The sequence below is a fragment of the Xyrauchen texanus genome, chromosome 24 (assembly GCF_025860055.1).
Source record: "Xyrauchen texanus isolate HMW12.3.18 chromosome 24, RBS_HiC_50CHRs, whole genome shotgun sequence".
NCBI classification, from domain to species: Eukaryota; Metazoa; Chordata; class Actinopteri; order Cypriniformes; family Catostomidae; genus Xyrauchen; species Xyrauchen texanus.
In genome coordinates this window covers 33,571,923-33,599,140 of record NC_068299.1, presented here as the reverse complement: position 1 = coordinate 33,599,140, position 27,218 = coordinate 33,571,923, and the positions used below count along the sequence as shown (strand labels likewise).

The 27,218-nt window shown below is 36.7% G+C and overlaps 1 protein-coding gene across 3 annotated transcripts in view; it reads left to right on the top strand.

The window, feature by feature from the left end:
- The window catches only part of LOC127618209 (tight junction-associated protein 1-like), a 129,051-nt gene that overhangs the window by 95,045 nt on the left and 6,788 nt on the right, over nt 1-27,218 (top strand). For all 3 annotated transcript variants that reach the window (XM_052090535.1, XM_052090534.1, XM_052090533.1), the window contains 3 exons: nt 9,693-9,759; nt 19,970-20,077; nt 22,118-22,201. In XM_052090535.1, the coding sequence (XP_051946495.1) occupies nt 9,693-9,759; nt 19,970-20,077; nt 22,118-22,201 (259 nt within the window). The remainder of the gene's footprint in view (nt 1-9,692; nt 9,760-19,969; nt 20,078-22,117; nt 22,202-27,218) is intronic.

The window sequence follows — 27,218 nt, the reverse complement described above, 5'->3', positions numbered from 1 at the left end:
TTGGTGTTAGCACAGAAAATATGAATACAGTCTTCTCTAGCACTCTAGGTAGTGTCACCCCCTTCGATTGGAGAATACAAAATTAGAGGTATTTTTGAAGTGCATGGAAGGATAGTGTCTCTATTTACAGACAGACAAAACTGCCAGATCTGCATATTTGAGCAAACTCATAGAAAATATCCAAAACAATCCTTGGTATTTTTTCAGTTCTGTGGCTAAATTTGTTAATAATAAAACTTTGGTTGAACCAGATATTCCATCGCAGCATAGTAGTAATGACTGTTCTTACTGATAAAAATTGAAATCATCAGAAACAAAATTGGAATTATGCATCTGTCTGTCACTGAACACCAGAAGACTAAAATTATTCCCTACGAGCAACTTCAATCCTTCGCTGTTATAGGTCAGGAAGAGCTAACAAAAATGACCAAAACATAAAAATAGACAACATTATGTTAGACCCAATGCCGACCAAAGTCCTAAAAGAGGTGTTTCCTGTAATCTCAGAACCTTTTCTTAATATTATTAACTCCTCATTATCCTTTGGGCATGTCCCAAGAAAATTTTAACTGGCAGTTATCAAACTGTTTATCAAGAAGCCACAACTTGATCCATGAGAATCAAGGCATATTTGGCTAATTATAGACTGATTTCAAATCTCTCATTTGTCGAAAATACTAGAAAAGGTAGCATCCTCCCAACTATGTTCATTTCTACAGAGAAATAGTATATATGAACAATTTCTTTCTGGATTTAGGCCCCATCACATTACAGGGACTGCACTTATCAGAGTTACAAATGACTTGCTCTTATCATCTGATTGCATCTGCATTTCTCTTCTAGTGCTTTTACTGTAGATCTTTGTGCTGCCTTCAACATCATTGATTAAGTCGTTCTCTTGAATAGGCTTAAGAATTATGTTGGCATTTGTGGACAGGCATTAGCTTGATTTAGGTCCTATCTCTCTGACAGCTACTACTTTGTGTAAATGAGGAACTGTCACATCAAATTAAAGTTAAGTATGGATTGTCACAGGGATCAGTTTTTTTGGCATCTGCTTTTCTCCCTATATATGCTTCCCCTGGGAGACATTATCAAGAATCATAGAATTCGTTTTCACAGTTATGCCGACGAAACACAACTTTAAATTTCTTCAAAACACGACGAAATTTCAAAATTTTCAAAATTATCAATGTGTATAAATGATATCGGTGTGGATGGCTAGAAATTTCCTTTTACTAAATTCCAATAAAACAGAAGAAATTATTACTGGAACAAAAACCTAAAAAAAAAAGGACGATAAAATAGAATCTGACTCTTGATGGATGTATTATAATGTGAATTTCTACAGAAAAAATATAGGTGTTATATTTGATAGCAATCTAACCATTGAAAAACAAATTTCCAATGTTTGTAGAACAGCATTCTTCCACCTCAGAAATATTGCTTAGTTATGGCACATGCTCTCTGATTCTGATGCCGAAAACAAATTCATGCTTTCATCACCTCAAGACTAGGTTATTGTAATGCATTACTGGGAGGGTGTCCTGCTAGTTCAATAAATAAACTTCAGTTGGTTCAAAATGCAGCAGCTAGAGTGTTAACTAGAACCAAGAAATATGATCATATCAGCCCCATTTTATCTGCGTTGCATTGACAAATTGTTAATTTTCCTGTTCATTTTAAAATTCTGTTAATTACTTAAAAGCTTTGAATGGTCTAGCTCCAAAGTATTTAATTGACCTTCTATCAAGCTATACTCTATAAATAATCGATCATGCTCACTACGATCACAAAACTCTGGCTTGTTAATATCAAAATCCACAAAAGGAGGGAGATTATTGGCATGTTTGGATCCTAAACTATGGAATAGTCTTCCTAGCATGGTTTGTAACTCAGACACACTCTCTCAGTTTAAGTCTAGATTAAAGACTTCTCTATTCAGCCAGGCATACACCTAATTTATCCCTCAATTCATAGTTATGCTACACTTCTCTTATTCTTTAACCCTGCTATAAAGTGAATGGCATCTATGCTAATTTTATTCTATTACTTTCCCTGTCTAAACCTAAAGTGTTGTCAGATTATATCAGATCCATCTCCGATTCTGCATTATGTACGACTCCCACTGTGTCACTGAGTGATGATGACGACCAACTGCAGCATGTACCAGCCAGACTTCACTTCAGTCTACTAAGACTTCACAGAGAACGATGCAAACTAAAAGACATAGGATTTTTCATGAGCCACTGTCTGAAGCATGGGCTCAGGATTGAGTTTGAGAAAATTAATTAACCACAAACAAAAGCCTTCATCGTTCAAAATCAAATGTCATTGCATCTATGTGTATTTCCTCAGTTAATTCGGGATGACTTCATGGATTTTAACACTAAAATATATAGTTCATGCAAAAAACATTTGTTTAACCATTGTCCCACAACACTTTTAATTTTAACCACTAATAGTTCTAAACATAAATATCTAATATCGGCATTATATTAATTCATTTTATATTATAGCATAGTTTTATGTACAGCTGCTTTGAAACAATGCCTGTTGTGAACGCGCTGTACAAATGAATTTGACTTGATTTGACTTTTTTAATGTTTTATATTATAATTTTTTAAATGTTTAATTGCTACTGTTGCTGAAACACAAAGTTTTGTTTACTCTGTTTTCTATTTAATTACTGGCTCTTGAATAATTCCTTTTAAAAGCTTGACATTTTTTACAAGAGAAACACTGAAGGCCTCATTGTTTTAATTCAATTTGTTAATATAAATTTGAAAAAATACTTTTGTAAAATAACAGTTGGATTGCGGTGTTGCTTACCAGTGCAACACCAAGTTAACATAGAACTGTAAATGAAACCTTTTTTCCCCACTCATTTAACTTTTTATGTAGCATGTGAGAAACAGGCTCTCTCACACTGCACAGTGCAAACGTTTAGTCTTTTGTATCCTTTCACTAAAAATAGTGCATACATTTTTAAATACTTTTTCGTTTGCTCAAAATCTTATATTTATTTGGTGCCTGTGCTGCGGTTTTCAGTGTTTGCTCTGTAAATCAATTAACCTGTCTGCCGCAGGCTCTACTCATGGTTGCATGGGCTCTCATAAGCGCAGTCACTGGATTCAGCACTGTTTTTCAACGGTACCTGAACAAGTGGCATCATAACTCAGAAGTGTTCTGTTTTGATATTTTATATAAAAACATTATACTTTTTAAAAAGCACTGCATATGTGGTATTATGGCAATCAGTAAAAACATCAAATTCATCAAATAGCCATGTGTCATATGTTATTGGAAAGCTCTCAAAGAGTTGAATACAACCAGCCTATTTGTTTTACTCACAGACAAAAATATAGCGGGTAATAGCTAACTATATTTCTTTGACAATAATGTTTTTGTTGCTTATATGCCGCAGTTTTGCTTATAAATTCACGAAAAGAAAACAGAACATAAAATATCACATACTATACTTAGAGGAGTTGATTATCTTTCAAATGAGTCCTTACTCAAATAAACAGATGCATAGATCATTAGGTAATCCACAAGAAGCACAAGGCCACACTTATGGCCACGAGGAGATGGTGCCATGTAAATGACTCGGACTCAATGATGCAGGCTCATTGAGTCAAAATGCACATACAGTTGAAGTCAGAAATTTAGATACACTTAAGCTCAAGCCAATTTTTAACCACTCTACAGATTTCATATTCACAAACTATAGTTTTGGCAAGTCGTTTAGGACATATACTTTGTGCATGACATGAGTAATTGTTTACAGACAGATTGATTCACTTTTAATTGACTATCACAATTTCAGTGGGTTAGAAGTTTACATACACCAAGTTTACTGTGCTGTTAAGCATATTGGAAAATTCCAGAAAATTATGTCAAGCCTTTAGGCAATTAGCCAATTAGTTTCTAATAGGCTAATTGGAGTCAGTTGGAGGTGTACCTGTGGATGTTTTTAAGTCCTACCTTCAAACTCCGTGCCTCTTTGCTTGACATCATGGGAAAATCAAAAGAAATTAGAAATCATCCTTAGGAGCAATTTCCAAATGCCTATCGGTACCACTTTCATATGTACAAACAATAGTATGCAAGTATAAATACCATGTGACCATACAGCAATCCTACCACTCAGTAAGGAGGCACATTCTGTCTACTAGAGATGAACATAGTTTGGTGCAAAAAGTGCAAATCAATCTCGGAGCAACAGTAAAGGACCTTGTGAAGATGATGGAGGAAACAAGTAGACAAGTATCTATATCCACAGTAAAACGAGTCCTGTATCGACATCACCTGAAAGGCTGCTCAGCAAGGAAGAAGCCACTGCTCCAATACCGCCATAAAAAAGCCATTGTTATGTTTGGAGGAAAATGGGTGAGGCTTGCAAGCCCAAGAACGCCATCCCAACCATGAAGCATGGGCGGGTGACAGCATCATGTTGTGGGCGTGATTTGCTGTAGGAAGGACTGGTGCACTTCACAAAATAAATGGTATCACGTGGAAGGAAAATGATGTGGTATATTGAAGCAACATCTCAAGACATAAGCCATGAAGTTAAAGCTCTGTTGGTCTTCCAAATGGACAATGACCCCAAGCATATCTCAAAGTTGTGGCAAAATGGCTTAAGGAAAACTACATCAAGGTATTGGAGAGGCCATCACAAAGCCCTGACCAGCGGAGGCCTACAAACCTGACTCGGTTACACCAGTTCTGTCTGGAAGAATGGGCCAAAATTCCAGCATCTTTTTGTGAGATGCTTGAAGAAGGCTACCTAAAAAGTTTGATCCAAGTTAAACAATTTAAAGGCAATGCTACCAAATACTAACAGTGTATGTAAAATTCTGACACACTGGGAATGTGATGAGAGAAATAAAAGCTGAATTAAATTATTCTCTCTACAATTATTCTGACATTTCACATTCTTAATATGAAGTAGTGATCCTAACTGACCTAAGACAGGGAATTTAAATGTTTTTGGCTAAGGTGTATGTAAACACTTTGCCCTCTTTTTGTTGATGTTGAGTTATAAGCCTTTCATTTTGGGTATGCCACTGAAACAGGAAATATTTAAAATCACCTTCAGAGCTTAAAAGTTTAAGTGGCTCTTCTGGCTTCTTCTGTAATCTGCGTTGGCGTTCTGACCACTTGAGGGATTGGATGTCTTTGCTTTAACATCAGACACATTTTAGAACAACTCTTTGATTAAAATATGAGGTCTCATTACTGCAATTTCTTGTGAATATTGTCCGCCTGTTGGCCTGATTCCCCCTTCAGCTGAATGCAAGCTTCACATATGCATAGGGCTGGGCGATATGGCAAAAAATATTATCACAATATTCTTTTTCATATCATTCGTTATCATATATGCAAACATTTTTTAAAGAGAAAACAAAATCCTAAAAAGTCTTTACAAAACTGTATTGGGGGCCCAGACATCGCCAATGCATTGGTGTCTCAGGGATCTTCTATGAAAATATTACAATATTTTATAAAGTTTATCAATTGAGTGCAGTTGCATATAAATGTTATAAGATGATCTGTTCATTTTGAATCATAATGACAGTGTGTATATATATATATATATTTATTTATTTACGTACAGATATCCAAGTATGGGGGCATAGAAACCCTTGTGACTGAGGAATGATACTGTATGGGGGTTCAGGGGTATCTCCAGTGAGAAACTTTTGAAAATGTAAAAGTCTGAATGGACTTTCTCTATTTTCATTAAAGTGAGAAAGACTAGGCTACAAACTAGTAAATGTTTTGTCTTTCATCCTTGTCAGAGATGATGACATCTGAATAATTTCACAACATTAGAACAGAAATCTATGTGTTTATTATTAAAAGCTTGAAACATGATTAATAAAACTAAATTTAGAAAGAAAAAACGTTATGGTCTAAAGGCGCTCTGGAAACATGCACCTCATGTTTACTCACATGTGGGGAAAGAGGAAGCGTGTGCGGACCGGGACCATCAGTGAAGCGTGTTTCAGTGCTAGAGAAAAATTGTCAAGAATACAGTGCAGAAAGATCAGATATGATGTAACCGGCGCTTTTGTTTTGTCGCGCTGCTCACCGTAGGGCGTAACCGTCGAGCAGTCAAGATGGAATCAATCTGGGGTCCGGATCTAGAATGCGGTGACCTGTGTAGCGGGGGCAATAGCAGCTTCATACAGTCTGAGGCTGCGTTTCCACTGACGTAGAAGAAATCCGCACAAAGCCACTCCCAATTCTAGGGAACCGTTTGCCCTGCGCTGCTGTCAATTTTACAATCCACCTCGCGAGCTTGACACTCGGCTTCCATAGGAAGGAATTGAAAGCGGAATTGAAACACATTCGCTCAGCACACGCCAGTGGAAACATACGACTAGAAAGCCAAACTGCTAGTGTTTTTAGCAACACGCATGTCTAGATGTAGAAAACAGGCTAAATATCGAAAATTACTCAAAAGCTTATCATCGATATCGTGTTTTCTTGATTGCGATAAATATTGATATAGTTTTATTGCCCAGCCCTATGTATGCATCAGATAGCTGTAACCTTATCTTGCATGTGATGCAACAAGATGCAAAAAAAATTCCCAGCACAGCAAATAATTTCTGTAACGTTGCACCGCATTGTTTGGCGTCAGTGACCATGTGCTCCTTAGAGTTTACTCTAACACACCACATTTTTTTGGAAAGAATACATTAATTTTTACATAACAGTATATTATTGCATTAATCTGTGAGAGTACTGTAAGAGAAACAGCCCCAGACTCTGATGTTTCCACCTCTGTGATTTACAGTAGCACTGCTGCAGTGTGGCTGGAGTTCTTCCCCTGCCTTTCTCCACATAAATCCTCAGCCATCAGATCCATGCAGGTTCAATTTGGACTCATCTGATAATAAGACAGTTCTACAAAAGCTGCTGTCTTTCTGTGCATGTTCTTTTGCCAATTTCAGTTTTCTGGCTTTCTTATTCTTTTCACCACATTACACTCCTTATGTACCCAAACTCATTGATCCTGTTTTAAATGGTCTGTGAACGAAGTTGGATCTGGTAATTCTCATTGATGTGTGAGGCAATCCTTGCTGCTGTTTCTCTTGATTTTACTCACAATTATCCTGTCCAATCTGCTTGGTTTCTTTCTGGGTCTGCCTGTGTGCTTTCTCTTCTTCATCTTTGTACTTTTTTGCAATATACCCAGTTGAATGGCAGATTTAGTTTTTTGCATATCTGGTGAGAGCACCTATGAAAACCAGTAGGATGAACTGAAAGATTTGGTGGCTAAAACTTGAAGGACACTTTCACCACAGCTTTTACAGATACTTCAAGAATGTCAATAAGTTCTGCAAATGAAAGGATTGCAAACTTAAAACTAAAACCCTTGAACTTGTAATCTTTAATGAAGCCATTATCAAGTGTCCAAATAATTTTTTGTCTTATATACCATATACAGTGCATCCGGAAAGTATTCACAGCGCTTCACTTTTTCCACATTTTGTTATGTTACATTTTGTTATGACTTATTCCAAAATGGATTAAATTCATTATTTTCCTCAAAATTCTACAAACAATACCCAATAATAACATCGCGGAAAAGTTTGTTTGAAATCTTTGCAAATTTATACAAAATTAAAAAATAAAATAAAAATCACATGCACATAAGGATTCACAGCCTTTGCTCAATACTTTGTTGAAGCACCTTTGGCACAATTACAGCCTCAAGTCTTTTTGTGTATGATGCTACAAGCTTGGCACACTTATTTTTGGGCACATCATTTTCTCCCATTCTTCTTTGCAGGACCAGATTGGATGGGGAGCGTCGGTGCACAGCCATTTTCAGATCTCTCCAGAGATGTTCAACCGGGTTCAAGTCTGGGCTCTGGCTGGGCCACTCAAGGACATTCACAGAGTTGTCCCATAGCCACTCCTTTGTTATCTTGGCTGTGTGCTTAGGGTCGTTGTCCTGTTGGAAGATGAACCTTCGCCCCAGACTGAGGTCCAGAGCGCTCTGGAGCAGGTTTTCATCAAGGATGTCTCTGTACATTCCTGCATTCATCTTTCCCTCGATCCTGACTAGTCTCCCAGTTCCTGCCACTAAAAACATCACCCACAGCATGATGCTGTCACCACCATGCTTCACTGTAGTGATGGTATTGGCCAGGTGATGAGCGGTGCCTGGTTTCCTCCAGATTTGACGCTTGTCATTCAGGCTAAAGAGTTCAATATTTGTTTCATCAGACCAGAGAATTTTGTTTCTCATGGTCTGAGAGTCCTTCAGGTGCCTTTTGGCAAACTCCAGGAGGGCTGTCATGTGTCTTTTACTGAGTAGTGGCTTCCATCTGGCCACTCTACCATACAGGCCTGATTGGTGGAGTGCTGCAGAGATGGATGTTCTTCTGGAAGTTTCTCCTGGAGCTCTGTCAGAGTGACCATCGGGTTCTTGGTCACCTCCCTGACTAAGGCCCTTCTCCCCCGATCGCTCCGTTTGGCCGGGCGGCCATCTCTAGGAAGAGTCCTGGTGGTTCCAGAATTTTGAGGAAAATAATGAATTTAATCAATTTTGGAATAAGTCTGTAACATAACAAAATGTGGAAAAAGAGAAGCGCTGTGAATATTTTCTAGATACGCTGTATCGGTTGTTTTATGATTTAAAAGGTAACAAATTTCTTTTAGTCAAATTTCCTGCTTGAAAAGTGTGTTTATGTTATCTTTCTTTACAATAAATGCAAATATTCATTTCCCTTTTTGATTTGTAACTAGTACCCCTAATAAACATGCAAAACAATTTTCTAAAAATAATATGTCCTCATATGTGGACAACATGCCTAAATTTACATTTTAAATGATACCAAAATATAGCAAGTCAGATTTTTTTTAAATAAAATTGTTTATCATGTTTCCAGGAGTGATGTTCATATGTGTTTTTGAGGTGTTAGAGGCATTAAGAGTTTATTTTGTTTTTGTAAAGCATGGGAAAGCACAAATTAAAAAATAATTTATATTTTGACTGATTTGACTTTTATGTTACAATGTTTTTTCTACTTTTGCAACAACATATCCATGTTCTCTCTTTTCAGTCAAACAAATAAGTGATAGCCAGTGCTGAAACATTTTATCAATCAGAAATGAATTCTAATTCAAAGTAATGACCAGCATTATCCAATCACTGCCAACCATGTTCAAATAAATTCTGAATCTAATTACTGATTATTATTGTCCCATGTCTGCCAAACATGTTGAGTGATCCAAACATCACCTGCAGCCTGAAACTGAACTTTCGTCAGGAGTGAATGCACTTGGCTGCATAGGAAAGCTATAGGATGCTGCCTTGCTCCCTATTTAGAGAATGACTTAACCTCCAGTGTGCTGTCTGTCTGCACTGCTCTCAGAACAGTTCAAAATGCACCTTATTTTCATCCTAACTCCGTACAGCCTCTGAAAGCAACATTTTCCAGCTTTTGGGTGCACCCATTGATTCTCAATGTGATCATGCATAGTGAATATATAGTGAATATAGGATTTCTAAGGAAAAATAGCTCTGTAGTCCATGTCCGTGGTCATTAATGTTTTGCATTCAAATTACAAGGATATATGTTGGGGTTTTTTTTGTGAAAAATTCTTATTGTTGAGCCCTGATATATTGTATTATTAATCACCAAATATGTTTTGATTTCTTCCTGCAGACTGCAGAACAGCTACACAGCGTCTCAGAGAGCTAATCAAGACCTGGAGGAGAAACTTCACGCCCTGGTAACCTTTAAACTCTACTCCACCTTCCCTTTTTAAAGATTTCCGTCCTAAACTCTGATGTGTTTCATTACTGTTGTTTGTTTGAAATGGGCTAATGATGCCATGCTCTGTCAGTATGGCCACCGATTGAGAACATTTTAGCTTTTCTTAAATCTCCAGGGACTAACAAACACAAATTCTCACTTATTGTCATATGCTGCACATAGCACATGCTTCTCTCAGTAGTGTGAAGAATACTCCTAAACTATCATACCTATAATAAAAAATTAATTTAGTGAACAAAATCTGCAAATGGAATGAGAAAATATACATTACAGAAGTTTACATTTACATTTATGCATTTGGCAGACGCTTTTATCCAAAGCTACTTACAGTGCACTTATTACAGGGACAATCCCCCCGGAGCAACCTGGAGTTAAGTGTCTTGCTCAAGGACACAATGGTGGTGGCTGTGGGGATCGAACCAGCAACCTTCTGATTAACAGTTATGTGCTTTAGCCCACTACACCACCACCACTCCTGGAAGTTTGTCCACCTACAGTAGTTATAATAACAAACTTTTTTAAAAAGTGCTTTAACAAAAATACTAGCTTCACGGTTCTGTTTTTTTAACCGTGTGGAACTCTGGCCCCATAAACTAACGTTGAAAGTGCAATACTAAAACCACAATTTTTTAACTGACAAAATCTAGCCTTTTCTTTAATGATGCTTTTTCATAAGTGGATCAAAAATTTCAATAATCTGATTTATCACTATTATGAGCTCTACAGCAGAAGAACTCCCTTACTAAAGAAAAGATTTGATTTGACCAATAATAATTGAGTGTTGTCAGACTGCTTTTGCATGGTCTTGTTCATCTGTCTGCGTCTACGGTTCTGTTTAAAATTCAGTCACATTAAATCAAAGCAGATTCCCCCTCTCTTTGAAAATGATTGATTTACCATTGATGTTTTTTTCCTTTCAATAAAATAACAAATACAAAGTGCCCTGCATAGCCAGTCTGGTTGTGATTGCGATGGTCATGGTTAAGGGTGTTGTGACAGATCAGATCATTCCTTCTACCAAACAATGTCAAGGACAAAGTAATTTTCAAAGAACAATGACAGAGAGAGAGAAATTAACAACATCAACATCAAAATCAAAAGATGGAATATTATAAATGTACAAATTTGTCCCTAAGCCTCTTTCTCTGTGTATAAAGTAATTCCCACTGGATGTTCTAATACATCATAATAACTGTCATACACTGTGGGCATTGTCAGACAATGTGATTCAATTAAGATGAATATGTGATTCAAATATTATTTAAATGTAATCCGTTTGCAAAGAGCATCACAGAATCATTTGTTCTGTATGGTGCATTCATTAAAGTATTTTTCAATACTGCCGTTGGAATAAATTGTTAAAGGATTTCATATTTTATTAAAGCGCTGTTGGAGCCGTTATGAATCTAAATTTCCACCCCTATGCCCTTTTCCAGTTTCTCTCAAATGAAAACTTCATCAAACACACATTTATAATCAGTTATTTTAGGAATCTCTTATCACTCTTTGGTGGTCTGCAAGTAATTGAGTAATTTGACATTACTGGTAACATTTGATCACAGCTTTCAAAATAAGACCTCATTTTAATGAAGGGTTGTCTCAATGCTTATTACTAAATACTAATAATCTGTATCGATAGTAAATTAATACCTTGATTGAAACTGAGGGTAGGTAGACTGTTGAATGTACTTAATATTCAACAGCCTATACTTCGTAATTACACCGTATAATATTGTGTAGGTAACCCCCTCGTGCTGCCAAAACAGCACCAATCTGAGTTACCATAGACTTTGTCAGTTCAAACCAGTCTGGACATTCTCTGTTGGCCTCTCTCATCAACAAGACATTTCCATCTGCAGAACTGCTGCCCACTGGATGTTTTTTGTTTTTGTCAACATTCTGAGTAAATTCTAGAGACTGTTGTGCATGAATCCCAAGAGATCAACAGTTACAGAAATACTCAGACCAGCCACTGCGATCTGATGGGAACATTAAATGAAGCGGCTGACCCATATCTGCCTGATTTTATGCACTGCAGCCATACGATTGGCTGATTAGATAATCACATGGATGATTGTTGGTGCCAGACGGGCTGGTTTGAGTATTTCTGTAACTGTTGATCTTCTGGGATTTTCTCACACAACAGTCTCTAGAATTTACTCCAAATGGTGCCAAAAACATCCAGTGAGCAGCAGTTTTGTGGATGGAAATGTCTTGTTGATGTGAGAGGTCAACAGAGAATGGTCAGACTGGTTTGAACTGACAAAGTCTACAGTAACTCAGATAACCACTCTGTACAATTGTGTTGAGAAGATTTATAGTCTCAGAATGCTGTTTTGGGGCTGTTTTGGTGGAACAAGGGGGACCTACACATTATTAGGCAGGTGATTTTAATGTTGTGGCTGATCGATGTATACTAATCTAGAGAATATATAAAAATAAATATAGGAATATAATATAATCTTGAAATCTAGTCCAAATCTATTAATGCAGGATCAAATTTGATAATCATGAACAAATGATGATCATTAGGCTTGAATTGTAGCATATTTCATATTGTAATTCAAAATAATTTAATTTAATATTATTGATCAAGAAAATATAAAATATCTATTCGCTATTCTTATATGGACACACGCAAATATAAAAGATTAAACTAATGCATTCATGCTTCATGTCACTCTGCCTAAACTGCAAATCTTGGTTAAAATGCGACACATTGTTTTGCGAGTACCAAAATTTGCTAAATGTTGGTACAATTGCAAGCTTTGCTACTGAACTGCCAATCTGTTGAATAGCAACATTGTCGCAAGTAATAAAAATGTCAGAATATTGATACCATTTTAAATGTTGGTATTTTTTGTACTTTTTTTACCTGTATACTGTGCAACCCCATTTCCACCACTAACCCTTAAACACATCTGATGACTGCTTGCGTAAGGACAGCATTAGCCCACAATGATTTCTGTTTGTTTTTAATTAAATCCCAGTGGTGCATCCATTCTGCATGGTAAAATCTCATATCCATGACCCCTGCTTAGTGCTTTGCCAATCACAGGTGAAACAGGTGGCTTTCTGCTCTATAATCTCTCGTAGCGGGAATGAGGATTATCCCGACCGACCTGTTCCACCTCGTGGAGGGTCCATCATATATTGCCATAGGTGCTTTGAGGACACTATTCCATTCATAGAGTGTGGTTTTGTCAGATTCCTCCATCCAAATGCAATCCGCGAATATAGCAATAATGTAAAAATGTGTGCTCAAGCTAGATTTTCAACATCAGCATTTCATATAGAGCATTATAAAACTGATAGTTCCACTCCTGTATGCTGATTGATCAATACAGCACACCTGTTGTGCTAAAACCAGTGTTGAATGAGTTAATCGAAAAGTAATCTATTACAGATTACACATTACTTCTCTAAAATTTGTATCAGATCACTTTAATGATTGCTTTATTGAACTGATCTACCAATTACTGTACTATTACGTTGCTTTCTTAAACATGTTACACAAGTTTTATTCTCTCAACGAATTAAAAATGTGTGTGTATTTGTCCTTGTTCATTGTCGCCCGTAAGCTATACATTCTCCCTTACAATCACTCGTATTTGGACAAACGCACTTCAGCTGTCACAAAAACGCATACAGATGCACATATGAACATATTTGATCTTTTAAATATATTCTACATAAATATCTCAAGCATTGTACAATGGGCCCATAGTATACTTCGGTCAGACAAGAACATTCATCAGCAGAGTGCTCGAGCGCTGAACACACGCATTCCGATTTGTCTAACTGCGTGTCTTTGAACGTGCAGAATGCGCATGCGCCTGGATTTGCACAAATTAGTGTGTCTACAAGGTGGCAACACTCACATTTGAGCTGTAGCTGTCACAAAGAAATGCTAGAAGATGTAATTACCTGTAACTAACGTGAGACGAAGGTCAAGAGCGCGTGTGAGGAGGTCATGAGATACCTGCATTTGTAAAACTCGAGTCTGTAGGAATTTAAAGACATCTTTATGGGTCTAAACTCCTGAAGAGAAATAGTCCGGTATCTCGTTCAGTCGTAGCGAGCATGCGGCAACCATCTGTTTATGCACGCAGCATCAAACGGAGGATACAGACTCGCGTTTGACTGTATGCAGACGCTGATCGTTTGCGTCAAAATCGAATACATTTTGGGCTTTACTGTGAATAACTACACAACACCCTAGAGAGCACATTTGTTTTTGTTCATGTCAAGGTTATTATAGCTTTTAAATAAAAAAATTTATTTACATTTTTTTATTCGAATTTCAATTTTAGTTTATTTTTAATAATTCGGATTTTGGATATATGTACATTACATTTGATTTCAGATCTATATTCTGAGATGCGGGTCAGAGCTGTTTTGGCAGCACGAGGGGGGACCTACACTATATTAGGCAGGTGGTTTTAATGTTGTGACTGATCAGTGTATATAATACATACAGTGTGTGTGTGTGTATATATATATATATATTATTAATTCTGTTATTTGTTTTCATTCTATGTAATAACACGTACAATAAATTGTTCTGTCTGCCTAAGACAACACCCATAACACTATCATCAAATACAACAAACAAACCGTGATTGGTTGTTTTACATGTCAGTCACATGACCACTTATTTTCTAATTGGGTGGTTCTTTCGTACACTGATAGTCTAAACTCGGTTTTAACAATTAATTAAATGAAACCATACAAAAAATAAATAATATTTATTAGAATTAAATGCATTTTCACTGTATTTTTGTGCACATTTATAGTTTCAATGCAATTTTATTTCTTTTGCAAAAATATGTATGTTTTTTTTTTACTGCAAGTTTTCATATTTGTAGTATATATATATATATATTTTGTTACAATAATAATGTTTGTTTTCATACCAAAGACTATATCTTCTAGTGGAAGAATGCCTCTTAAACAGATTTTAGATGAATATTTCAGCTCTGTAGGTCCATACAATTCAAATGAATGGGTGCCAGAACTTTAAAGGTCAAAAAAGCACAAAGGCAGCATAAAAGTAATATATTTGACTCCAGTGGTTTAATCCATGTTTTCTGATTTGATATAATAGGTGTTGGTGAGAAGCAGATCAATATTTAAGTCCTTTGTTACTATAAATTATGTACACATTACTATAAATTTACTCATTCACATTCTTGTGTTTTTGGCAATTTGCATTCTTCATGGATATCGCCACCTACTGGGTGGGGAGAAGAATTTATATAAAAAAATATAAACTTAAATATCTGTTTCTCACCCACACATATCATATCGCTTCAGAAGATATCGATTTAACTACTGGAGTCGTACTGATTTCTTATATGTTGCCTTTATGTGCTTTTTGAGATTCAAAGTTTTGGTCACCATTCACTTGCATTGTGAGGACCTACAGGAAATATTCTTCTAAAAATATTTGTTTGTATTCTGCAGAAGAAAGTAAGTCACACATATGGGATGACATGTGGTAGTGTAATGATGAGAGAATTTTCATTTCATTTTCATTTTCAGGGGGAACTATCCCTTAAATAAATCTGCTTAATTAAAATATATTTGTGTTCCTAAGATTATTAATTAGTAAGTTACAAATATTCTGTGTCTTTCCCATGCCTGGTTTCTATCTTTCTTTTCCATTCTCTTATTGTCTTCTTTCATTTGCACTCCATCTTATATCTGTACAATTACAGTTCAAAGGATAAAAATGCAAGAATTTTAAAGATGTAAATGAAATCTTTCTTTCTCCTCCTCTTTCTCTTCCTCTTCCCTCACGCTGCCTTGTGATTTGGGTATTTCACCACCACCACCATCATCATCATCTTCGTCCTCATCAGGCTGCCATCAGTCAAACTTGGGTCTATGCAGTTGCGTTCTCATTCTATTTCAATTCATCCCTTTCAATCTTTCTCTCTTTGCCCTCCTGATATGTATCACCGTGGATACCATTCCCATGTCTCGTATTTCTCTTTCTGTCTCCTCTCTTCCTGCAGTAAAAAGCTGTGATCGTGCCAGTGTATGTGCATGTGGATGGGGATTATGGGATGGATATCATATCTACACAGTAGATTACAGTCCAAATGTTTATTACAGTGGTTAAAATGCACAGCACAACCTTCAGAATACTGTAATAATGCCTACCATGTGAAATATACACAAGCGATTTCCAAATTGTTACACCATTTGAGGGCACTTTGGAAATGGAAGATTTTTAAAAAGATATAGACCATGACGTTTCTTTTAATGTTTGCAAAATGTTATCAAAACGAAATTTTCTCCTCACTCTACAATATGTGAATGCTGTTTGGACATGCGCCGATATAAATGAATCTTCAGTTGTGATGGATATTCTGAATTCCAAAAGTTTTTACATGACCTAAAATTATTTTAAAAAAATTAGCCCCTTTTTCTCCCAATTTGGAATACCCAATTCCCACTACTTAGTAGGTCCTCATGGTGGCACGGTTACTCACCCTCAATCCGGGTGGCAGAGGACAAGTCTCAGTTGCCTCAGCTTCTGAGAGAGTCAGTCCACACATATTATCACCTGGCTCATTGTGCATGACACCGCAGAGACTCACAGCAAGTGGATGCTCACGCTATTCTCCGTGATCCACACACAACTTGCCACACGCCCCATTGAGATCAAGAACCACGAATCGCGACCACAAGTAGGTTATCCCATGTGACTCTAGCCTCCCTAGCAACCGGAACAATTTGGTTGCTTAGGAGACCTGGCTGGAGTCACTCAGCACACCCTGAATTATAACTTGTGACTCAAGGGGTGGTAGTCAGAATCAATACTCACTGAGATACACAGGCCCTGACTTAAAATTAAGGCATAGCCCAGCTGTGGGAATCAGGATTTTTGGGAACCAGAAAATTTGCTTAAAAGAAATCAGGCAGTCGATTTGAGACATTTACATGACACGTATTCAAAACGAATATTGCCACATTCTGATTAAAGGAATATTCCGGGTTCAAAACAATTTCAGCTCAATTGACAGCATTTGTGGCATTTGATCACCACAAAATTTATTTTTGACTCATCCCTCCTTTTTGTAAAACAAAAGCAAAACTCAAGATTAAAGTGATTGGGGACAATATTTGGAGGGATTAAAGGCAGAAATATGAATCTTATAATTGTATTAAAACAGTTAAATTAATTCTTCTGTTAACACCTCGTGTATTATTTGAGATGTAAAGTTGATTAAATCGTCATTTTTTATAGTCGTTTTAGGTTTTGTTGACATTACTTCGTCATGGCAACAAAGTTGTAAAATTGGCTATAACTTTACACAGAAAATGTCAGTAAGTGATTTTATCAAACTAAAATCATGTTAACACACATATTGTTAATGTCTTGGGGCTAAACTTTTGAAACAGAGTATTTTAACATTAAAAATTTTACCCCGTTCACTTCCATTATACAGTAAGTGCCTCACTGGAGCCCTGATTTTTGCTTTTATTAAAGAAAAGGAGGGAAGAGTCGAAATATAATTTTGTGGTAATCAATATTATGCCACAAACGCTGTCAATTGAACATAACTTGTATTGAACCCAGAATATTCCTTTAAGCAAGTAATATTGATGTGCACGTAAACGCAGACACTGAAAATCTGTTTGTAACCCCTTTTTCTTCTGTAATCTGATGTATTTGCTGAAGAAACTGGATGTTTAACAAGAAATAAATTAAGGACTTGAACGGTAGTTGTTTTGGAGCATAAACGATTGCTGTATTATACCAGAATAGAGCCAGATGGTTGAAGTGTTATATGGGCCAAAAAGGATTTGTATTTTTTATTTTATTTTTTATTTTTTATTTTATATAGACTATATTATGTAATGATTTTTTACATAATTGTTGGATTTTAGTAAAATATTGCCAAGACAAGAACGTTTTTATTATTATTTTTTGAAATAATGTAGACCAATGAACAGTAGGATCAGAAACTTTAATTACAAAATGAAACAGGCATGTGCCAGCCGAGCAACGGCCATTGAGATCGATGTGAATGTAAAAAAAAAGCTTCCACGTAGTAATGCACACTTTCGAATAGAATTCACTCTTAATTTTTCCAAAAAAGAAAGGATGATTTTTTTTTTAAAGAGGTGTCTGTTGGCATTTTGACCACTTGACTACAACTTTGGATGAGGTGAATGCTCTGCATTACTGATAAGAACTGTTGAACCTATCGAAACACATTCCCTACCCCTTTCTATCCATGTTCCCTGATCGCCTGAAAGTCTGTCAGATGTGCTGAGCATTATAGTAGCTGTTGCATTGCCTTACTTTTATGTGGACTGAAAGGCTGTCCTCTCTTTAACCGTCTTTTATTTGTCCTCATTGTCCACTTTAGTCAAACGGTGACCATAAAGATGATTGCTTTGCTATGGACATGGAAAGTACCAGTCACAGTTGGTCTCGAGCTTTCTCAGTGTCTCTTTCTGTATCTCTCAGTCTCCACTTAAACTAAGATCCAACAGAGCTGAAGTAGGTGATAAGAAGCAATGCTTCAGCTAAGTATGTCCTCTTTAAAGTTCTTTGAAGAGCTTTTGTTCATTCATCTCAGTACAAAGACATTTCGGACGTTGTCATCACAGCAGTAGTGGAGTGTCCTCCTTCAGTGCTCTCACTTTTCAAATAGAATAAACATGGGACTCAGGAAGTTAGACAGAAGGCATTTGGCATGCCAATGTCACCACTGGCACACCCACATACCAGCTACAGTCTGTTTACTGACCATCGGATGCATATCACTCAAAACCAGCAAGAACTTTCTTGATCTTGTAAGAACAGTACTTTAAAGAAATTCAAATCAGTCTACACATATTTTTGCTATTTGCGAATAAGCAAATGGTTTAAGGTTTGTTTGTTTTTTTCATACTGTTCCTATAGTTTATTTTTCAACCGTTTCAGAAGAACTTGTTCCCCCTATAAGTGCATGCAAGAAGAAAACAGATTGGTTGATTTTGATTTTTGTGTTGGCTGTGCCTTTAAAGCTGTGGTGGGGGAATAAGGCCCGCAAGACCATTTTACCCAGCCCGCGAGGCCAAAAAGAAAAAATGGCATTCATTCCATTTCACTTGAAATAACATTTTTACAAAATTATATGAGTAAAAATATTTTTTAATGACAACACAAAATATTGTAAAATAGAAAGACTTTTAAAATAAATAAATAAATAAATAAATAATTATTCCCACGTGAGCATGTAACGTAATGTGTACATTAATTTCATCACACAAATGAAGATTTTTAGAAGAATATTTCAGCTCTGTAGGTCCATACAGTGAAAGTGAATGGGTGCCAAAATTGTTTGCCAAAAAGAATATAAAGGCAGCATAATAGTAATCCATAAGACTGCAGTGGTTTAACCCATGTCTTCAAAAGTGACATGATAGGTGTGTGTGTGAAACAGATCAAATTCTATTCTCTGACCAGTAGGTGACGATCTGCATGTTAAATGCAAATTGCCAAAAACAAATGTGAAAGTGACAATGGACATTTATGGTTAAAAATTTACCTGTTTCTCACCCAAACCTATCATATCACTTCTGAAGACATGGATTTAACCACTGGCTTCATATGGATTAATTCGATGTTTCCTTTGTGATTTTTGTAGCTTCAAAATTTTGGTCACCATTCACTTGCATTGTGAGGACCTACAGAGTTGAGATATTCTTCTAAAAATCGTAATTTGTGTTCTGCAGAAGAAAAAGACATACACACCTGGAATGGCATGAGGGTGAGTAAATTATGAGAGAATTAAAATTTTGGGGTGAAATAACCCTTCAAGCCCCCTGTTTTCTTACAATGCTATTAAAGCTAGTTCATCTGAGGACAGAAAAATTGGAGACTGAGAGAATGAGAGACAGAGGTCGAGAGACTGTCATGCTTACAGTCTGCCCTGCTTCAGCCACATTTCCATGCTATATGGATGGCTGTTTTGTTTTTATTTGAGGCCAGTGGTGCCATATCAACAAATGAGGATTCAAGGAAAAATCTACTGTTTTGTTACAAATTAGTGTGTAAATGGCTATTGCTGCCTTTGGTTTATCAAAGAATAAGCTTAGCCTCATCTAAGAGACTTTGATGTTAAAATGTATATTTATTTCCTCTCGTTTCCCTTTCACAGCTCCGTAAGGTGGAGAGAGACAAGAAGACCATGGATCAAGAGATAGTGGAGCTCACAAATAAATTAGTTGATGCCAAAAACACTGTCGACAAGCTGGAGGAACTGAACGTACGTACTGTGTCAGAGCTTTATGTGTGAGAGACATGCTTTGCACCGATGTTGTCAGTGCTGTAATGTTACTGGGAATGATAACTACTGGAGCTGAAAATTGAAAGTTGCATTACTAAGCTTTCACTGGAGTCTATTATCAGATCTGTCTTTGTCCAAGAAATGAAACCTGCCTTTTGGAGCTTTACAGGGGAGTACAGCAAATCTCTTTAGTCATTTGTCTCTAGTTTTTCTTTAAAGTTGAAGTGTTCAATTTCCAAGCCAATAGTGGCACCAAACTCAAAATATAGGGAAAATAGTGACGTGTTTTCAGATTGGTTTCTCTGGTATTGATAGGAGACAGTGTTTAACATTTGAAAAATTAAACATACCTCCTTGAAATATGATCTGCAGCTCTGGTTGTATGGAAAATCACTTCTCTTAGCAGTCCAGGATTTAACACAGGACTGTAAATTAGCAGACAGATTGGTATTCTGGCGATTGGTTTTCAAGATTTTGAGTAACTCCATGAGGAATAAAGAAGCTACAGAATGCAGGTAGCTCTAAAATGTGACTTTATTACACCGTATGGATGAAAGAGTGCCGCAGGGAACTAATTATAGCATCTGAGAAACTGATATCCATCTGTTCACTGTGTTTAAATGGGGTGCTTCATCTCCTTGGACAGATAGACCACACATCAATCATAGCACCTTCCTCAGAGGGGGGTGTCTGGAGATTTTTCTTGCTTTGGGGGTGTTTTAGCTATATAGCAACCCTGGATTTCCATTTTCCTTGTTTTTTTGTTGTTATTTTTTTCATATATATGAAAAAGTTGTTTGTTTTAAAATGTTGTAAAATGGATCTTTTTCACATTATCGGGGTTTAGAATGCGGAATTAAACAATTGCATGGTAAACTTCAACAGCTGTGAATGGGAAATATCATTTTTGCTTACCCATTTGCTCCAACATCAGAAAAATGCCACTATTTTGTTTTTTTCTTTGAGAGATGATGGCAAATTTACGGTCAATCTCTTCATCCAAAAACCATATAGTCACCGTATGTACTGTATTTGATGAGAAACGCACTTCTCTGCTGGTAAAACAGTACGCTCTTTAGGTATGCGAGAGGAAGTATGAATAGAATTCAGACATATTAATATCCGGGAAGGTATGAATATATGACGTGGAAATGATCTACTCAAGTTCAGTTAAACAAGTGCCATTTAAGCACTTCCTCCCCGCGGTTCTCCGCCATTTGTTTTAAATCCAGCGATTGAACGCGACGGCTTCTCAGCTCCCGATGCATTGTGGGATAGGAAAGTGTTCAACCGATCCACACTTCGGATTCCCACCTGAAGTAGTAGGTCATCCGGGCATTTCTGGCTTACTGCCTTATGAATACTATGGATTTGGACATACTAATCCACTGGCATACTGTTTTTGGCATACTATATATTAGAGAAGTATGAGGAATTTCAGCAGCTATATTAGAAACCTTATTGCATCTTTGGTAACTTGTTTTTAAAATGAATTCCAGTGTAATATAATAAAAAGTTTCATGTTACAAATAAGATGGAAAGGTATCATCATAGTCTGTGAAAAGGGTCCATAATAGTAAATAGTAGTAACCAAAGCTGTGGAGTAACACAAACTGTATAATGGTAATAGTGTTGTAACCAAATCAATACTTTCTTTTTGAAAGTATTGAAGGAGTTCCCATGTATGCTTGACACTTGTTAAGTGCTTATCCTTGACTATCCTCTCCAATTCCATTTCAGAAATTATTTTCTTAAAATGTTTAGTTTTCAATAGAAATTGATGCTAAAGCATTATAGCATTAAAATCATGAACAACCTACATTAATCTAGGGGTGTCCAAACTAACTGGTGCTTTATCTTCTTTCATAAATGAATGGATTCATTTCAGTTTATGGAATTTTAAGGGAAATGTTATTTTAAAAAAGTTCCCATATTGATGATTTCTTTCCTTTTTGTGTTGTCTTTTCATGTCTATTTCCCAGCAAATTTACTCTCATATAATGTTTTTTTGGCATGTAGGAACGCTATCGGCAAGACTGCAATTTGGCCGTGCAGCTGTTGAAGTGCAACAAGTCACATTTCAGGAACCACAAGTTTGCTGATGTAAGTATGACTTCTGTTTTTCATAGGTACCCTGTCAAAAGTTTTAAGGCACACCCTCTCCCACATTTAAATGGTTAGTTCACCCAAAAACAAATTTCGTCATCACTTACCCTCATGTCATTCCCAACCCGTATGACAGTCTTTCTTTCATGAATCACAAAAGGAGCTCACTGACTAAATGTTTTTTGCGTACAATGATGAAATGATGGTGATTTTTACTGCCAGGCTAGAAAAAAGAACAAAGGGCATTATTAGCATATTAAAAAACAAGTAATCCATCTGACTCGCTATATTCCAAATCTTCTAAAGCCACATGGCAGCTTTTTGAGAGAAACTTAAGTCATTTTCCCTGGTAATCTTCCCCTATGCTGTGGCTTTCAAGTCTCACTTGCAGTTGTACATATTCAACTTGCTACTTTGTAATCGGTCATGTGACATGCGAAAACCAGTGTGGGTTGGTGTCACTGATCTCAAACCTGTTGCAATGAGGCTTCGAGTTAAATATGGAATAAATATTGAGCGTTACCAGCGGAGAGCGAGATTTTATGTTAATACAGACTAAAAGTTTGGTCTATTCCTCAAAGCTATTGATGTCTTCAGAAGATTCTGAATATAGTGCACGAGTCATAATTGACCCGGATAGCACACGCACATCTCAGATGTCTGTTTAGATCTTTTCATCTGGAAAGCATCACAATCACTGCATGAAAAGAGTCAAATCTGGAAAAATGTAGGAATAGTAAACAAACACTTAACTTAAAGTTTGTCAGATGTATAAGGGAAACAATTGACCCAAGTAACATGAAACCGTAAACGGCCACAAAAAGCCACATACCTCAACTCAGCAAACACGGGAAACCGTGAAGTTTGCTTACAGTTAAAATTCGGTTGATTTGCTGTAGGCAAATAATTGAAAGTTTTGTCTTATTGTAGGCTACAATGAACTACATAACTGTAGAGACAAACATGCTAAAATAAACACCCTGAATGTAAAAAACATTTCAAACATTGGTGATATTTAACTCAATAATAACTACATTTTGTCTGTCTTGATTTTTTGATAAACATTACTTTAATTTTAAAATGCACAGATTTATCTGTATTTATTTATTTTTAATTATCTACATTTTCAACACCTGCACTGTTACCATGTGCTGACATAATAGTTCATTTAAATGGCTAATGGATTATTCTTAACAACTGCCTTAAATGGTAAATGGTCTGCACTTATATAGCGCTTTTTTACCAAAGTGTCCCAATCGCCACACACACACACACACACACACACACACACACACACACACACACACACACACACACACACACACACACACACACACACACACACACACACACACACACATGACTGCAGAGCCTGTCATGCAAGGCGCTAGCCTGCCGTTGGGAGAAACTTGAGGTTCAGTGTCTTGCCCAAGGATACTTCGGCATGTGGAGTCGTGTGGGCCAGGAATCGAACCACCAACCCTGAGATTAGTGGCCGACCCGCTCTACCACTGAGCCACAGCCTATATAATAAAAATATTAAATTTTTTAAGGATGGGTACTAAAGAAATTGAATGCAAACTATCTAATCTGTCCAATTAAAATAATTTACTGTACAGTCAACCAAAATTAAGACATTTATAAAACCATAAAACCCTAAAAAATAAGTAATTAAAGCAGAAAAATTAAGTTTCACAAAAAAATCCCAAACTATTAATTTATGTAGTTTAAAACACAATCTGACGTGTGCATAAAACATCTGCCAAACATCTTAAAAAGATCAGATTTACACACATTCAAAATTATAAAGGACTCAAAGACATCTGCTTAATGTCTTATTGTCATCCGAGAGGAAACATCTTATAGACGATGAGCAGATGAGCAAACAACGTAAAAAAAAAATACTTCTTCCAGATGTAAACACACAAATTAAATAGATGTCTGGGTGATGTACGTGTGCTATCAGGGAACTACTTTAAAGATACTCTAATGGTGCTTTTTCTGCCTTTTTGGAGCTTGACCACAAAAATCAGCATCCACTTTTTGCATCATATTTTGTATTTCACAGAAGAAAGAAAATATAATGATGGCAGTTTGCATTTTTGGGTGAATTATTCCCTACTTAGAGGACTTGTTGGAGTCTGAATGTGTTTTGCACTCCACAGTGACACCCGTGGACGTTGGTGAGAGAGAGTGCGCTTGATTTCCCAGTGACTTTTTTGTAATGGACCTGGATGTCTGAGTTTACCGGCTGACATCAGAGAGGAATAGTCAGAGAGATGAAGAGAAAGAGACCAAGAGAATAGAGAGATGGAGAGAATTTAGGGAAAGGAACAGGTTCAAGGTTCTGCTATATGACCGTGTTTAGGGTGAAAAGTGTCTGTTAGAGCAGTCGTGCTGAGAGACACTGCTGGTCTTTGGATGTGCACGGTCTTGCCGGCAGTGAAAGGCACTGTATTGACAAGGTGCCAAACTCCAGACACATCCGTCTGTTTGGCCTTTGTGTCTGTCTGTGGGGAAAAACATGACAGATCTCCGGCTGATGGACAGCTCTGTGTATCCAGGAACAAAGAGGTGTGATCAAACAGCTTAACCTCATGGGCATATGAGGATTGAACACATCAGGACATTAGCACCTGTGGCCTGCTCTCTCCATTAAACTCATCTATCTTTCTGTCTGTCTGTGTTGTCTTACCCTGCAAACAGCATCAGGTCCTGTCTGAAGTGAGGACACCACACACAGCTGTCATTTGAAATGCTTGCTTATTCAACAAGTCGTGTTTCAGATGCATTGTCTTTAGGATCCTATGCATTTTTTGGCTGCTTTTCTTTTATGATCTGTCCAACTAATCCATTTAAATATAGTTTTGTAAATAAACTTTAAATGTAGGTACAATACATAGTTGTCTACAAAACTAATTTCAAGCATTTATGCACATGCCACTAAATCAAACGTTTTTTAAGATCGTGAGAAACATAAATTCAGTGAAGTGTGTCCAAACGTTTGGCTTTGAGTGTTTGATGGACTGACTGCAATTAGGAAATTATCGTTGTCTTTTCAGGTAGAGATGGCAGAGATTCACCTGCAGTGTTGACTCACATAATGCTCACGATTGTATTTGAGTGTGTGGTTGCAGATTATTCCTTCTTTGCAGCAATTCATTCCCAGTGGATCTTTCCACATCCTCTATTCATTTATCTGTGAGGTAGCTGACAGCAGTGGCTAATCTCTAGTATTGTGATCTCTGCAGGAGAACTGTAGTGGAGTGAGACAGAATTTGACAGGTGCCATGGGTATTTTTAGAAGAGATTTAATTCTGAATTATCATCATGCCCTGCCCTCGTGATTTTAGTAATCCATTACCCTGTAAGCAGACCGCCAAATATTATCATGGTTCGTCAGCTGCAGTTGATTTTTAAGCCTTGTTAGAGCTTAAAGCACCACTATAGAGGCGTTTATTCTTGATGTGGTCTATTTTGCACTGTTGTCCCAAGCATGTTCTTAATGGCAGTGAGAAGTTTGCTGAAGTATACATTTGTCTTTTTCCTAAACAAAAGGTTGACAAAACAGTTTTACGTTTCTTACGGTTTACATTTTAAAGGGCACCTATTATGGCATTTAAAATGTTCCTAATATTGTTTTGGGAGTCCCCAACAACAGTTTTACATGCATGCAATGACAAAAAACACTTTTGTTGTCTTATAATATGCATTTATGTTTACATGATTTGCTCACCGACTCCCAAATGATTCGTTCAACGACTCATTTTTCCAAACCCCTCCTTTGTGTGACGCTAATCTGCGGTGATTGGTCAGATGACCAAGTCAGTTGTGATTGGTATACTCTGTGCAGAGATTGTCGGAAATGGAACGCCCATCACCGCTTTGTAGTAAAAAAATCTAAATCAGAGAAGGAATTTGAGTTGATTATGTTAGCGATCATAGCCCAAAGTTCGGTGGTAAACACCCAATCAGTTATTGTTTGCGTTAGCCCAACGCATAAACATATTGGTAAAGCACTGCATTAATACAAGTTATTGCTCTATTCTTTATGACAACTCCAATAACATCGACAAACATTTCACATATTTCAAAACAACTGACACTGGAGACCTAGAAGCTGCGCTGAGCGTAACTTACACAACACACACAAATACTTATTAAGCATGCTTAAAAACAATAAAAGCAACAATTATTAATAATACTTACAGGTTGTGATTCGGAGGAGGAAGCTGATCCAAATAAACTTGGTACTGAACCTTCCTTCAGTATCAACCGACTCATGAATCCACACTTGAAAGCATTCATGTTCAGTAAAGCAATCGTCATTAAAATGACACGAACACAGCAGAAGGTTCGGACTATACTTGTGTGGTATAGTTGTAAATATAAACTCTAGCCACTGATTCTTCACATGCTCCTGGCAGTGAAAAAGTTCACTTCGCCTGAGAACACAGCGTCTGCAGGATGTTTCAAGTTTCCTAGTGTCAGTGAATGAGTGGCGCGCCAATTTGATAATTTTTCGTCTTGACGTCACAACGAAAAGGAAAATGACTCATTGGAAAAACGATTCATTAAATTGACTCAGAGTCGACTCCTACTTTTGAGAGACAATAACTTTTTTTACGGTGAACTTAAAACTTTGCAGGATGTTTTTGTTCACTTAAATCTATGTTACACACTACATGAAAGGTAATTTTCAAAATTCCATAATAGGTGCCCTTTAAAGCTTCAAGATGTTGACTTTTAAATACACATTAAGGTTCAGTGCTAGGCATCGGTTCAGACAGTTATTATAGTGCCTCTCATTTGGTCACATATTTAGCTAACAATGCAAATTAAATACAAAAATGAGATGCTGTCTATGCATCATTCAATTGTGTGGAATGGTTATCTCTAGGAAAACCTAGAAATGGCAAGGAACTCTACGTTGTAATTTCCAGTCATGGAAAACCTCTAAAAGTTATGTAAATTGTATGTAATTGTTCTCGCTATGCTCTAATATATTTCAGCA